Here is a 15,359-nt window from a genome sequence, read left to right as displayed (position 1 = left end):
TGCGCAGCTGCTTTGAGCGTCCTAAGGACTCGGACCCCAAGATCCCTCTGATCACACTGCCAAGAGTCTTACCATTAATACTATATTCTGCCATCATATTTGACCTACCAAGATGAACCACTTCACACTTATCTGGGTTGAACTCCATCTGCCACTTCTCAGCCCAGTTTTGCATCCTATCAATGTCCTGCTGTAACCTCTGACAGCCCTCCACACTATCCACAACACCCCCAACCTTTATGTCATCTGCAAACTTACTAACCCATCTCTCCACTTTCTTATCCAGGTCATTTATAAAAATCACGAAGAGTAAGGTCTCAGAACAGATCCCTGACATGGTCTCTGTCTCTGTTAAGAAGGCTGTGATTGGGGTGAGGCTAACTGTGTGGCACCATATGATGTACAGCCACTTACTGTGAATCTTTTCAAGGTTAGTCCCAACAAAATTGAAAATATTGCAGTTGCTATAAATCTGAAACCTAAACAATAAACCTAAACCTAAACAATTCAGGGAACCCTTGGGTCAAGCAACATCTTTGCAGAGAGAAGGTTTCAAAATGTTATCTAACCCAACTTAGTAACACACACAGAATGCTGGAGGAACTCAGCAGGTCGGGCAGAGTTCACATTTTGGATTCATCAGGACTGGAAAGGAAGGTGGAAGAAGCCAGAATAAGATGGGTGGAGGGGGAGAAGTACAAACTGGAAGGTGATGGATGAGATAAGGTGGGTGGGAGAGGAGAGATGGAAATAAACTGGGAGGTGATGGGTGGAAGAGGTCGAGTGCTGAAGAAGGAGGAATCTGATAGGGGAGAAACTGCAAAATCTTTTGTGTTTCCAACCTGACATTGTCTGCTTTGAGAGGTTATCAACAAAAGCTCTAACCAAAACGATGTCAGGCCTGTTGAGTGTTTCCAACAATTTCCCTTTTGTTCTAAAAGAACATGGAATGGAGGAAAATGCTTTTCAGGAAGGTAAAATGTTCAGTATTATTATATGCAAAATCTGGACAGTTTTAAAACCAAATGTTAAGGTAATATCTTCTGCTCAAAGTAGATATTCAGATCACGATTTGCCGACAATCTAAATATCACAATTCAGCAGAAGAAATTAACTACTAGTGTGGGGGCAAAGACTGCAGAACCTAATGTCTCAGAATAGAGGAGAAAGCTCAGCGTTATCGTGAGAGCAGCACAGGTTTCAGTGACTCATTGCTAAATGAATTCTTTTGATCTAGAAATGATGTTAGTCCTCGTAAGGGTTGCAGTTTCTCATTATCAAGATGTAAGTGGCTATTTGAAAAGGAAGCAAAAATCACAGCAAGGGCTTAGTTGAAATTCAACTGCGACATGGGTTGGAAGTCAAGGTTTCATGAGCAGGGTCACAGAAGACCACATGTTCAAATTGAGGAGTTTGAGAGAGGAAATGATTCCATTCGATCCATGCTGACTATCAGCCACAACGGCAATCTGAATCCCCACCCCAGATTCTACCACTGGCGTCCACCTTGTCATGATCAAGAGGCTTGTGAGTTCCTGAGATCTCAATGCTGCCGTTTGGAGTTGAGCCATCTGGTGCTTCAAGTCAGTAAGGTCAAGGGGGAGATTCCGGACAGCAGGATCCAACCAACACTTCAATGGTGGAGCTGGCAGAAGACGTGACACATCACAACAGTGAAAGCAGAGAAAGGCTGTAGCTTGGAAGCCCTTACTCACTCTTCCTTCAGTTAGTCCTGGCGAAGAGTCTCAGCTTGAAACGTCGACTGCACCTCTTCCTAGAGATGCTGCCTGGCCTGCTGCGTTCACCAGCAACTTTTATGTGTGTAGCTTGGAAGAGTCCCCAGTCGTCCTGCATTCCATGTCACTGATCCAAAACTGTCAAGGACCCTGTGGTGACAGCCTGTTTATCAGCCTCCCCATGTTAAAGTTGTGCACAAGCATCCTCCATTAAAGAAATCTACCCTAATATATTGAAAGGCAACTCCTAGGAGAACATCACACTCACTCGAGTGATTGCATTACAACCAGGGGTAATTGTTGCAGTGGCCAACCCAGACATCCTTGGAGGCACCCAGAAGAAACCGACGTGATCACAGGGAAAATATGCAGACTGTAGACAGTGCCTGAGATCAGGATTGACCCTGGGAATCTGGAACTGTGAAGCAGCAGCTCTACTAGTTCTGTCACTGTGTGGCCTGTTTTGATAAGTTTAATGATCCATTGTTTTAATTAAAACAGATCAGTGAGTCAACAGATAAAAGGAGTTAATTAAATTTAAATCACAGTGATTGTGCTACAAGAGGTGGAGTCAAGTGGTTAGTTGTTCGATTGAAGAAGTGCAGCAATAGATCACATCTCCAGAGTTGGTATGGTGGCCTTCTCATTCTTGTCCAGAACCTGGTGGTGCTGGCAAAGTTGGCATTTATTGCCCTGGAGAAGGTCATGGTGAACTGCTGCAGCCCTTCTGGCAAAGATGATTTCAGCATTGCTGGCTAGAGAGTCCCAGAATTGGTTAAGTCAACCACCCAGTTATAACCTGATTGGTCATTTGATCTTGAAAACAAATAGCTTTGCCCATTCTCTGTAGGTGACTGGAGGTTGTGGAACAGGACATGAGGAGAATGGATTTAACATTGAGGATTAGTCATTTCTAATCAGTGCAAGCTGATCTTGAAGGACAAATCCTGCAAACAGCTGGGAGAGTGAAGGGAGGAGATGTGGACAATCAGAAAGGTTACAGCTGTAAAATTCCACGTGCAACCTAATTGTAGATGCTTTGACAAACCGTTACTGCTTCTGAAAGCCAGCTGTGTCTGCACAACCTTGTCTGGTTAAATGTTAACCTTTGTCCATATGTTTATCCATCTCCGGTGGAAGACTGGTGGGTGGAAGGTGAGGACAGGGTGGCTGATGTGGACAGCATGTCTGTATTGGATGGGGGCAATGAAGTACACCAAGATTTGTGTGAAGGGCAGCTGGAAGGGTCATCCAGAAAGGAACTTGCCTTGGGTGCCAGCTTAAAACTCTATAACTCTACAAGGGTTTTACTACTGATGGCTGGCTGTGTTTTCCTTGAGCTCAGGAGCACCCATGAACTTGAGATAGGGTCTAAATATTACAATCTGGGTCACTGGTCAATTCTAAGAGCCAGCAATGGGTGTCCACCTAGGCTGTTGCCATCTGTTAGCTGTGAAACCACTAGCTTGAAGAGCTTCCCAGCTTGCTTGGCACTCTGTTCCCATACAGAGTAGTGGACGCTGAAGCCCAATACTCTGGTGGTGATTCTGGTTACTTGGTTTGATAACGCACTTGCTCTCCCACCCCTCCCTTCCCCACTCCATTGTCAACCAGTGTCCTTGCTGGACTAAAGAGCCTGAGCTGAACCCTGTTACATAGTCAATAATAACTAGTGCTCTTGTCACTCACTGCACCAAATCCGGTGTCCTTAGAACCTCTACCACCATGCAGCAGGGTCAGACAAATTGATGCATGGCATTTCAGGAACTGCAACATAGTCATATGCACCCCATTGTCATTGCAAATATAAGACACGAGCAGAATTAGGCCATTTGACCCATCGAATATGTTCTGTCATTTGATCATGACAAATTTATTATTTCCTCTTAAATCCATTCTGCCGCGGCCTTTGGTAACCTTTGACACACTTATCAACAGCCTATCACTTTAAATATACCCAGTAACTTCCCTCCACACCAGTCTGCAGCAATGATCTCTTGAGTAAGTTAGCAGACCATGTAAAACTATTCTAACTATATTCCATGTATTCTAAGAACAGTCTCGGCAGTATTTTCCACCCCGCCCCCCCAGTTATTCTGGATTAAGCTGGACATAAACACGAGATTCTGCAAATGCTGGAAATCCAGAGCAACACGCACGCACAAATTGCTGGAGGAATTCACCAGGCCAGGCAGCATCTATGGATAAGAGTACAGTCAGTGTTTTGGGTCATGGCCCTTTTTCAGTACAGGAAAGGAAGGGGAGAAGTCCAGTGCTGGAGAGACTCAGCAGGTCAGGCAGCATCATTTCCATAGACGCTGAATTCCTGTGTGTGTGTGCGCGTGTGTTGCCCTGAATTAAGCTAGACTGCATTTACTGTAAAGTAATAGCTGCTATCATAGAAATGCTTTTCAAATATTTGCAGGGTGATGAAATTTGAAGCCACTGTTACTGTATTTCTGCCTCGTAAGTCAGGAGAAATTTCATAAACTGTGACCTAGAAAACATCTTTTTCATCAACAGCATTCAAGACCAGTTTGTGCCTACCCTCCCCACAATAGTGCAGCTTATTGTCTAGTACTGAGAATAATTTGGATGCAGCTATAGATCTGTCCTGTCAAATATGGATGTAGTTATGTCTGTACACTGGAATTGTGGAAGCAATACTCAATATCAAGAACTTGTGCCTTTCACTACCGTGTGAATTTAGCATGTGTTACTGCAGCTGAATTTCAACATCTGAATCTTGTTAAAGTTGGAATTTTTTCATTGCAAAGTTCACTGCTGTAGAAAAGGAAAAATCCATCTGAGCAGAGTTAGAATTGGAGCCAGTTTATGAATATTTGAACACCAAATGCATTATTAATTTGTAATAACAAACATTGGTGAATGGTGTTGGTGCCGATTATTGTCAACTTTCATACTGCTCTGACTTTACTAAATTATAATTATCAGTTCTCTCGAGCAAAGCAGTGAGAAATATTAAGGTTGATTATATGGTTCTACCTAGTAATATTGCAAACTTACGAGGGGTGGTTGATAAGTTTGTGGCCTAAGGTAGAAGGGGTCAATTTTAGAAAATCTAGCACATTTATTTTTCAACATAGTCCCCTCCTACATTTACACACTTAGTCCAGCGGTCGTGGAGCATATGGATTTTGGACCTCCAGAAAGTGCCCATGGCAGGGGTGATTGATAAATTCATGGCCTAAGATAGAAGGAGATGAGTTGTACAGCTCTCGTTACATGCACGTGCAGTTCAGCTCTTTGAGTGATTGTGCAGGAAGTTTGAGATTAATAACTTATCTCCTACCTTGGGCCACGAACTTATCAATCACCCCTGATGGGTTATTAACCTCAAATTTTCTGCATAATCACTCAGAGTTGAACTGCACATGCATGTAACAAGAGCTGTATAACTCATCTCCTTCTACCTTAGGCCATGAACTTATCAATCACCCCTGATGTGGGCACTTTCTGCAGGTCCAAGATCCGTATGCTCCATGACTGCTGGATTAAGTGTGTAAATGTAGGAGGGGACTATGTTGAAAAATAAATGTGCTAGGTTTTCTAAAATTGACTCCTTCTACCTTAGGCCACGAACTTATCAATCACCCCTCATAAGACCATAAGACATTTGGCTCATTGTATCTTTTCTGTCACTTAATCACAGCTGAATAATAATTATTCCCTCTGAACTCCATTCTCCTGCCTTCTCTCCATAATTTTTGACATCCTTACTAATCAAGAGTATCCTTCCTATCAATTTTCATTTTAATAAACCTAGTGACTTCCCAGTCCTCGGAATCGTTCCAGTGATTCTTGAAAGATTTCTACTAATGCCTCCACAATCTCTTTGGCTACCTCTTTCAGAACCATGGGGGTGGGGGATGGTTGGTGAGGGTAGTCTGCCTGGTCCAGGTGACTTGCCTACCTTCAGACCAAGTATCTCTACTTAGTAATAATGATTACAGTCACTTCGGCCCCTGACTCCCTCAAATTTCTGGCATGTTGCTGGTGTCTTCCACAGTGAGGACTTGCACAAAAGATTTAGAGTTTATCTGCCATTTATTTGTTTACATTAGTACCCTCCGGTATTGTTTTCCAGCAATTCAATGTTCACTCTTGCATCTCTTTTACTCTTTATATATTTAAAAACAAAACTTTTGGCATCTTTGGCTAGCTTACCTCTATATTTCATCTTTTCCCTCATTGTTTTGAGTTGCCTTGTTGGTTTTTTAAAAGCTTCCAGTCTTCGAGCCTCCTACTAAACTTTGCCATATTAGGTGCCCTCTGTTTTGCTTTTATGCTGCCTTTGATCTCCTTAGTCAGCCATGTTGCCTCATCTTCCCTTTAGAATGCTCCTACGTCTTTGGGGTGAACTCGTCCTGCGTCTTCCAAATTACTCCCAGAAACTCCAGCCGTTGTTGCTGCACTGTTATCCCGGTTAGTATCCTCTTCCAGTCAACTTTGGTCAGCTTCCCCCCTCGTGCCTCTGTGATACTGATAGATTTGATATTAGCTGCTCCCTCTCAACCTGCAGGTTGAATTCTATCAAATGTTTTTGAAAAGCATGCCTACCACTATGCAGAGGGAATGGGCTCTGTGCAGTTGCTGAAATGTGCTATAGCAACATGAACTTCTCCTTGCACTGGGGAAGAAATTTCAGTGATTTGCTGGTTCAGGAGAAGCCAAGTGTTGCAGTGGGACTTCTGCAATAGAAGAAGGTTGTGGGACGCAGCTAATGATGAATGCACTGTACATATTGACATCTGCAGAAAGAACAGTGAAAGCATTTGGCTGTTTTTGGACCAAATCTACAGCAGAACCAAATCAATAGTCAGATCTCTCTGAAACCCTGCTGATGCTAATGAGTATGTCTGGCACTTCTTGCATATATCCATATTTATTTCACCTTTTTTGTATTTTTGCTGCTATGCTTGATAGCAGTATTAAGAGTTCCTCTTGTCCTCGCCTACCACCCCATCGTCCTCAGCACCTTTCGCCAGCTCCAAAGGGAACCTACCACTAAACCTCCCCCTCCACTTTCCACAGGGATTGTTCCCTCCATGATTCCCTTGTCCATTTGTCCCTCCCCAGTAATCTCCCTCCTGGCACTTTTGCAAGTGGCCTAAGTTCTGCACCTATCCGCTCACTACCTCCCTCAACTCCATGCAGGGCCCCAAACAGTCCTTCAAATCTGCTGGGGTCATCAGCTGTGTCCGGTGCTCTCGATGGAACCTCCTTTACGTTGGTGAGACCCGTCATAAATTGGGGAACCGCTTTGTCAAACACCTCTGCACCAATCGCCACAAGCGGGACTTCCTGTTGGCCAAACAGTTTAATTCCAATTTCCCATTCCAACTTGTCAATCCATGGCTTCTTGTGCCACCCTCAGGGCGGAGGAGCAACACCTCGTATTCCAGTTGGCTAGCCTCCACAACAATAATGATTTCTCCTTCTGGTGAAGAAATTCTTTCCTTGCCTCCCCTATTCCCCACTCTGACCTTTTACCTCTCCTCACCTGTCTATTACCTCCCCCTGGTCTCCCTCCCCCCACCTTCCCTTGCTCCCATGGTCCACTCTCTTCTCCTATTAGATTCCTTCTTCTCCAGCCCTTGACCTTTCCCACTCGCTTGGCTTCATCTATCTGCTTCCAGCTAGCCTGGTTCCCCTCCACCCCCGCCACCTTTTTTATGTTCTGGCATCTTCACCCCTTCCTTCTCAGCCAGAAACGTTAATATATATATTCCTTTCCATTGATGCTGCCTGGCCTGAAAGTCTCCAGCGTTTTGTGTGTGTTGCTTTGGACTTCCAGTATCTGCAGGCTTTCTCATGTATACCTTTTTAAATATTGATGTTTTCGAATGAGTTCGATGTTGTATCACTACAGCTTTCCAAACGTCTTATTTCAGACTCAACAGCCTAACTCTTAATTCTGAAACGGAGCCCTGATTCTAGGCTCCACCCCAGTCTTGTCCTTTAAACTAAGGGAATAAATATATGGGCTACTTGTCCCATCTTGGAGGGCAATCCTGTCATTCCTGGAAGGAGTCTGGTGAATCTGACATTGTGATGAGACCAAAACTATACAGTATTTCAGCTGTAGTCTCCCCAAACCTCCATGATAGAGTTTCCTTAGTCCCATTAGTTAGATCTCATCAAAGACCAATGTGCACTTCTGCTTTTTACTAATTGCTTCTCTACCAGTGAATTTGTGCACAGGTGCACGTCGGGTCCCTTTGAGCATCAGCATGACTTATTCTCTCTCCTTTTTAAACATTCTTGTATAGACCATTCTCTGTCCTCCACTGCTCAGGCAGCTAGCCTCTTTTCCCAGAGTCACCTTAAATCCGCCGCTGTCCCCATCATCCCATCTGCTTTAATGTCATCACACTTGGAAATATGACATTCAATCCCCTTGGCCAAATCACTGATTCAGATTGGGGAAGAGCTAGGACCCTGGTATTCTGCAGGTGACAGCCTGGGAAAGATCCTTTTAGTCCCACTCTCTGCTTTCTGTTTGATAACCAATTGTTAATTTACATCAGTGTGTTAGTCCCAATTCTGTATCCTCTGACATTGTTGACAAACCTCCTGTGTAAGACGTTGATTCAAGTCTACTGAAAAGCCAAATGCATCACATCTGTTGACTTATCTACTTTTGTAGTCACATACTCAAAGAACTCCAGCAGATGAATCAAAATTGGTTTTCCTTGCATAAATTCATGTTGATTCTGCATAATACTGGGATTCTATTATTGCATTGTTACAGATTCCAACATTTTCACTACTCATAATGTGAAGTGAGTAGGTCAATTTTATTCTTTTTATTCTTGCTCTCTGGTAAATAGTGCAGACACGTTCCCTACCCAGAGGAACAATTCCAGGGTCACATTATTTTTAAATACTGGAGCATCTTTCTCACCATTTCTTTCAGATCTCTGGAAAGTAATCATCCTGTCCAAAGGGATTTATTAGTATTCAAGCTCACCTGCTTCTCTACTTTGTTTTCAACGTGCTGCCTTCAGTTTCATTTCTTTCTTGACCCCAGTCCAGCAGTATTTCTGGCATATGTTCTTTTTATTTGCAAAGGGAGGCATAAGTATTTGTTTAAAACCTCTGCCATTTTCATCTTGCTGCCTTTTGTAAGGAGCCCACTCCTGCCTTCATTGTCACTGCTATGTTTGCTTTGGTAGTTCTTGATTGGTTTGAGAAGTTTGTCGATTTATTAAGGGAGAAGAATGCATTATTGGAGTATAGCATTGCACTCGAGTGGGGTCATTATCGTCACATGCACTGAAATACAGTACAAACATTTTGCATACAGAGCAATTGATTACAACAGTGCAATGAGGTAGTTAAATGTAAAATAACGCAGAATATAGTATTGTAGAGTAGAAAGTGCAGGTAGGCATTAAGGTGCAAAGTCAAAATAAGATGGATTGTGAGATCAAGAGCCCGCATGGTACTAGAGAAGCATTCGATAGTCATCTAACGGGGATAGAAGCTGTCGTTGAACCTGGTGGTACCTGCTTTCAGTATGTGTAATTCTATCTTTGGTGGTGTGTGGATCTTTTACCCAGTGGGAGAAGGGAGAATGTCTGGGGTGGGAGGGAATCTTTGACTATGCTGGCTGCTTAACAGAGGCAACAAGGAGTGTAGACATTTGCAGTGCATTTGACCCTTTTTCTACGGTGTTTCTGTTCCACATGAGCTGCCTCTTGCAATGTCTCTTCTCACTGAGCGTCACCCAGTGCAGGCTGCCGCCATCCCAATGGGATTGCTTGGATGGTTCCAGCTTTAATTACCAGCTGCGATGCTTCTTACTCATCCCTCTCCAATCTAGAGCAGTGTAGAGCATCATCCCAGCTGATTCCTCAACATTATCACTGCCATTAAAACACCTTGTTACTTCAATAGACCTTAGCCAGACTCTTCCACTACTCCAAATTGTATTTGACACCACGTTTTCCTTTGGACAACACATCTGTGTCACTTCTAAAATGTGTCTATCTCAAATGTCTCCATTCAGAAGGGGTTTACCAGGATGTTCCTTTTGCATTTGCCAATCAAGACTTTTGATCTATTGTACATGACATTATCCGAGCATGCCTTGCAGCCCTCACATTCGTGTTCCCCTGTCATCTTGAGGTTTTGGAGGGAGAAAGGATTGGCATTGCTACTGGAATTACTGTCTCACGTCATCAGTGGCCTGCCTCTGGGTCTTAGCCTCCAGCACTATTTGTGTGTTCTCCTACAGCCCAAAGATGTGCAGATAAATTAATTGACCACTATGAGTTGTTCCTTGCATGTGAGTGGAAGAATCTGGGGAGACTTAAAGAAACGTGGAGTGAATAAAATGGGATTATTGCAAATGGATGTTTGATAGTTTTTGGACACTGTATGGCTCTAAAATTGGTGCCCCTACTCTTAACTCACTTTTCTCTCCTGTGCTCGCTGATCCACACAGTGCTCCTGTTAAGCAACCCCTTGGGTTTTAAAATCCTCCGTCGTTACAAATCCCACCACTGTTTGACCCCTCCCTTTGTAATCTCCCTCTGGCTCCCGATCTGCACTTTGACTTTCTAAATCTAATCACAGAATCATTGGTGTTCTTGCCTTTTGGTTCTGAACTCTCCAATCCCTATGCTCTTAGAACATCGAGGTGTTTTATTTATTTGGAGTTACAGTGCAGAACAGGCTATTCAAGGTAAATTTGTCACCATATACAACTCTGGTGTATGTTTCTCATTTTCTTGTGGGATGCTCAGTAAATCCAAGAACCATAATAGAATCAACAGGGTGGACAAACAACAAACTACGCAAATACAAAAGAGGGGGGAAAAAATGAATGAGCAATAAATAAGCATGAGGTGGAGTCCTTGAAAGCCTAACTAGCCCCAAACTTTACCACCAGCCTAATCACAGGACAATTTACAATGACCAGTTAACCTACTAACTGTTACATCTTTAGTCTGTGGGAGGAAACAGGAGGACCCAGAGGGAATCCACGCGTTTCACAGGAAGAGTGCACCAACTCCTTGGAAACAGTGCGGGAATTGAACTCCAAACTCTGAAAGGCCCCATGCTGTGATAGGGTCAACACTAATTGCTACACTACCGTGGCATTTCTCGAGCAACCATCTTTGCTCAGGTTTCTGTTCACCTGATGTGGCTCACCTTTGTATTTCCAAATATTATCTTGTTGCTACTCGTCTGAAGTATTATGGATGGTTTCCTAAAATAATGTCAATAGAAGGTAACAGATAAAAAATGCTGATGAATGCAGTAGGCCAGGCAGCATCTATAGGAAGAGGTACAGTCGACATTTCGGGCCGAGACCCTTCGTCAGGACTAACTGAAAGGAGATTGTAAGAGATTTGAGAGGGGGAGGGGGAGATTTGAAATGATAGGAGAAGACAGGAGGGGGAGGGATGGAGCCAAGAGCTGGACAGTTGATTGGCAAAAGGGATATGAGAGGATCATGGGACGGGAGGTCTAGGGAGAAAGAAAAGGGGGAGGGGGGAAGCCCAGAGGATGGGCAAGGAGTTATAGTGAGAGGGACAGAGGGAGAAAAAGGAGAGAGAGAAAAAAATTAATAATAATAAATAACAGATGGGGTACAAAGGGGAGGTGGGACATTAATGGAAGTTAGAGAAGTCAGTGTTCATGCCATCAGGTTGGAGGCTACCCAGACGGAATATAAGGTGTTGTTCCTCCAGCCTGAGTGTGGCTTCATCTTGACAGTAGAGGAGGCCGTGGATAGACATATCAGAATGGGAATGGGACGTGGAATTAAAATGTGTGGCCACTGGGAGATCCTGCTTTTTCTGGTGGACAGAGTGTAGGTGTTCAGCGAAACGGTCTCCCAGCCTGCGTCGGGTCTCGCCAATATATAGAAGGTCACATCGGGAGCACCCCTTTTTCTCCCTCTGTCCCTCTCACTGTACTCCTTGCCCATCCTCTGGGCTTCCCTCCTCCCCTTTTCTTTCTCCCTGGGTCTCCTGTCCCATGATCCTCTCATATCCCTTTTGCCAATCACCTGTCCAGCTCTTGGCTCCATCCCTCCCTCTCCTGTCTTCTATCATTTCCAATCTCCCCCTCCCCCTCCCACTTTCAAATCTCTTGCTCTTCCTTCAGTTAGTCCTGACGAAGGGTCTCGGCCCGAAACGTCAACTGTACCTCTTCCTAGAGATGCTGCGTTCACCAGCAACTTTTGTGTGTGTTGCTTGAAATTCCAGCATCTGCAGATTTCCTCATATTTGCGTCAATAGAAGTGTTGGTTGAATCTGATGCTTAAGTATCTTGACCAGCTTGTTTTAAACAACTGTTATTTGTCACAGTTGAAAAGATACTACTTGATTAAATCCCAAGGGTGGGGTGACTGTTCTTGTGTGAAAGCTGACTCCTGCAAACTTTATGAATGGTTTAAATTGGTGAGTAGATAAAACATTGACCTTGCCTTGCACATCTCCTTTGAACTTGCCCTAAATTTAATAGTTATTACATTTAGTACCCCTTTCATTCTAAATACATGCCCTCTAATATTTAGATATTATGTCCCTGGGGCAATGAATGTTAACTGTGTATCTGGTCTCTATAACCTTAAACTGCCGTTGGGTTCTGCTCAGCCTTTGTCGTTCCAGAGAAAACAAGTCAAGTTTGTCCAATCTCTCCTTGTAGCCCATCATCTTTTATCCAGACAACATCCCAGTAAGCTTTTTATGAATGGGCTGCAAAGCCGCAACATCCTTCCTCGATTGGGGTTACAAGAATTGGAATGCAATACGCCTGCTGTGTCCCAGCCAGAGCTTTGTATAAAGCTGCATTGCGACTTCCTGACTGGTGAACTCAATCCCTCAACAGAAAGGCACGCAGGCTGCTGTTTCCAACTGTGCTCCCGATTCCATTCCCACTGCTGTGCCAACAAATCGGTCTATGGCTGCCTCTTCTGACATAATGAGGCCACCCTCAGGGTGGAGGAGCATTCTGTCTAGGTAACCTCTGACTCGATGGCATGAACATCGAATTCTCCTTCAGGTAATTTTTCCCCTTTGCCCTTCCCTCTTCTATTCGCTCTTATCCTGCCTGTTGCCTTCCCCCAGTGCTCCTCCTCATTCCCTTTCTCCCATGGTCCACTCTTCTGCTATCAGATTCTTTCTTCTCCAGCCCTTCATCTTTTCCACCCATCACCTCCCAGCTTCTTCATCCCTCCTCTCCACCCACCTGCCTTCACCTATCACTTTCCAGCTCTTCCTCCCTCCCCTGTCTTGCTTTTTAAAAAAAATTATTATTCTGGCATTCCTCCTTTTTCAGTCCTGATGAAGGGTCTCGTCCCAAAACGTTGACTGTTTATTCATTTCCATAGATGCTGCCTGACCTGCTGAGTTCCTCCAGCATTGTGTGTGTGCGTTGCTCTGGATTTCCAGCATCTGCAGGATCTCCTGTGTTTGTGATGTAATAATGTTTTTGTAAACTGTCTTGCAGGTCCACTAAGATGAGCAGAAGGGAAGGCGTGTGGCAGGAAGTTTGATCCCAGCAGTCAGATTGTGGACTGTCTGACATTCCCTTGCAACCGGCCGTTAGGCAACACTTCAATGAGTTCCCGCAGTCAAAGTTTCTTTCACCGCACCCCGCCTGGTCCCTCCTCCAAACCCCGGCTGGTGACCGGTGGGGTGTTGGGAGGGATCGCGCAGATAACCCCGTTCCTCTACCTCAGCAGTGGGAATGCAGCTGCCAACCGCAACCTGGTCCTGTCCAAGGGCATTACCTGCATCATCAATGCCACCATGGAGATTCCCAACGCCAACTGGCCGGAGGTGGAGTATGTCAAAGTGCCTGTGGCCGACCTGCCACACGCCCCGCTCTCCCTGTACTTCGACAGCATCGCCGACAAGATCCACAGCATCAGCAAGAAGCACGGCTCAGCCCTGGTGCACTGCGTGGCCGGGGTGAGCCGATCTGCCTCCCTCTGCATCGCCTACCTGATGAAGTTCCACAAGATCTCCCTGCTGGAGGCTCATAACTGGGTCAAATCCCGCCGCCCCATCATTCGCCCCAACGTGGGCTTCTGGAGACAGCTGATAGAATACGAGCGGAAGCTCTTCGGCAAGAACAGTGTTAAAATGGTGCAGTCTCCCATTGGGGTAATTGCAGACATTTATGAAAAGGAAACCAGGAACCTCACCCCTTTCTGGGGCATTTAACATAACCTGAGGGACTAATCTTCTGCAACACTGTATAATAAAATTAAGTCTCCTGTAGGATTGTAAATCTGATGGAAATACTAACCTGTAGTTACTGCTGAATCTGTCATAAATGGATTGAGCATCAGCATTCTGTTTCCCCACAAGGCCCTCAGATACACCAGTGATGTAAATCTGTTCAAACAAGGTGGGCCTTGTACAGCTCGATAGTGGAAATTATTTTTAAACATTTCTAAAATTAATCCTAATTATTTTATCTTTAAATGTTTTTAATCGTTGTCCTTTTTAATGGACATGCAGGGAGATATTTGTGCTACTGGCTTGAGGTGGGCACTTGGTAGGCTTCAGGATGGAGAGTTTGGCTTGATTAGTGGACGTTATGAAGTTCAGCCTCCATTTCTCTCTCTCCCACCTGAAAGTTGCTGCTATGAACTTGGGAAGATCATAGCTCAAGTTCGTTTTGAACAAGACATAAAATGTAAATGTAACGATCTGATTTGCACTGCTGCGTCATTGTTGCGTCCTGTGAGCTACTTTTTTTTAACAAGGACCTTGCTGAAACACGAGGTGTGTTTTAACCAAGCAGAGATGTTGAATAGTGTGACACAAGATCTCAGTATAGCGGTAAAGTGTTAAAACAGCGCTGCTATTTTGTTTTTAAATTTAAGGCACAAATTTACAGAGGAAAAACTTGCTGGAGTGAATGGATCAACAGGGATTTTGTTTTGCAAAAGGTTGATTTTAAACACTTTGTTCCAATTAAGACTCTTTGCATTTGGCTTCCCAGTGAGTGCTTTGATATTTCTCAGTGTGTATGTTTATCTTCTGGGGTTTACCGATTTGAGGTCTGTTCTCTGATGGATTCACACCTCTGCGCCTGCACTTTCTTTGTTCTGATCTGCAAGGGCCTCTTTGAACTGTTCCCTGGGCAGTGTAGGTCACTCAGACTGAGCGGGACCTGTCCCTTTCTGGAGCACACCTCCTAACTGATGTGTCGGGTGGCCCTCTGCCTGAGTGTTTGTAAAGTTGAACAAAGATCACCAAGCAGTGTGAGACTGTAAACAGAATAGAATTTCTCTGGAACTGCTCGTAACTGGTTTTCTTTAAAGAGAATTGTGATGTATGAAGAGCTTTATCAACAACAAAGAAATAAAAAAAAATGTTTTGTTATATAAAATTGCAACCATTTGTCTGATTTGATTAGCCTTGCTATTTAGTCTCCATTTAATTCTATGTTCTGAGATATTAACAGATCCACTAATCCTGGCTTTCTCATTTTGGAGCTTCACCTCGGTGTTGTGAATTACTTCCATTCCAGTCCTGATGGAAGAGGCTACCTGTGGTTGACTTTATACAAGGGTCAGCTGGTACAGACTTGTGATGAAGACTTGCTCCCACAGCAAGGTTGTAGACA

At 44.2% G+C, this 15,359-nt stretch overlaps 1 protein-coding gene across 3 annotated transcripts in view; it reads left to right on the top strand.

Annotated features, from left to right (window-relative positions):
* The window catches only part of dusp14 (dual specificity phosphatase 14), a 32,586-nt gene extending 17,479 nt beyond the window's left edge, over nt 1-15,107 (top strand). Inside the window, exons 2-4 of one of the 3 annotated variants that reach the window (XM_063030997.1) lie at nt 287-430; nt 6,094-6,182; nt 13,227-15,107. In XM_063030997.1, coding sequence (XP_062887067.1) covers nt 13,337-13,945 — 609 coding nt within the window. In that variant the 5' untranslated portion in view covers nt 287-430; nt 6,094-6,182; nt 13,227-13,336 and the 3' untranslated portion in view covers nt 13,946-15,107. The remainder of the gene's footprint in view (nt 1-286; nt 431-6,093; nt 6,183-13,226) is intronic. The other 2 variants (XM_063030996.1, XM_063030995.1) reach the window with 2 other exon arrangements.
* The last annotated feature ends 252 nt before the right edge of the window (nt 15,108-15,359 follow it).

The sequence above is a fragment of the Mobula hypostoma genome, chromosome 23 (assembly GCF_963921235.1).
Source record: "Mobula hypostoma chromosome 23, sMobHyp1.1, whole genome shotgun sequence".
In the NCBI taxonomy this organism is placed as follows: Eukaryota; Metazoa; Chordata; class Chondrichthyes; order Myliobatiformes; family Myliobatidae; genus Mobula; species Mobula hypostoma.
The sequence above is the reverse complement of the archived record's forward strand: the minus strand, read 5'-3'. Positions and strand labels throughout refer to the sequence as shown.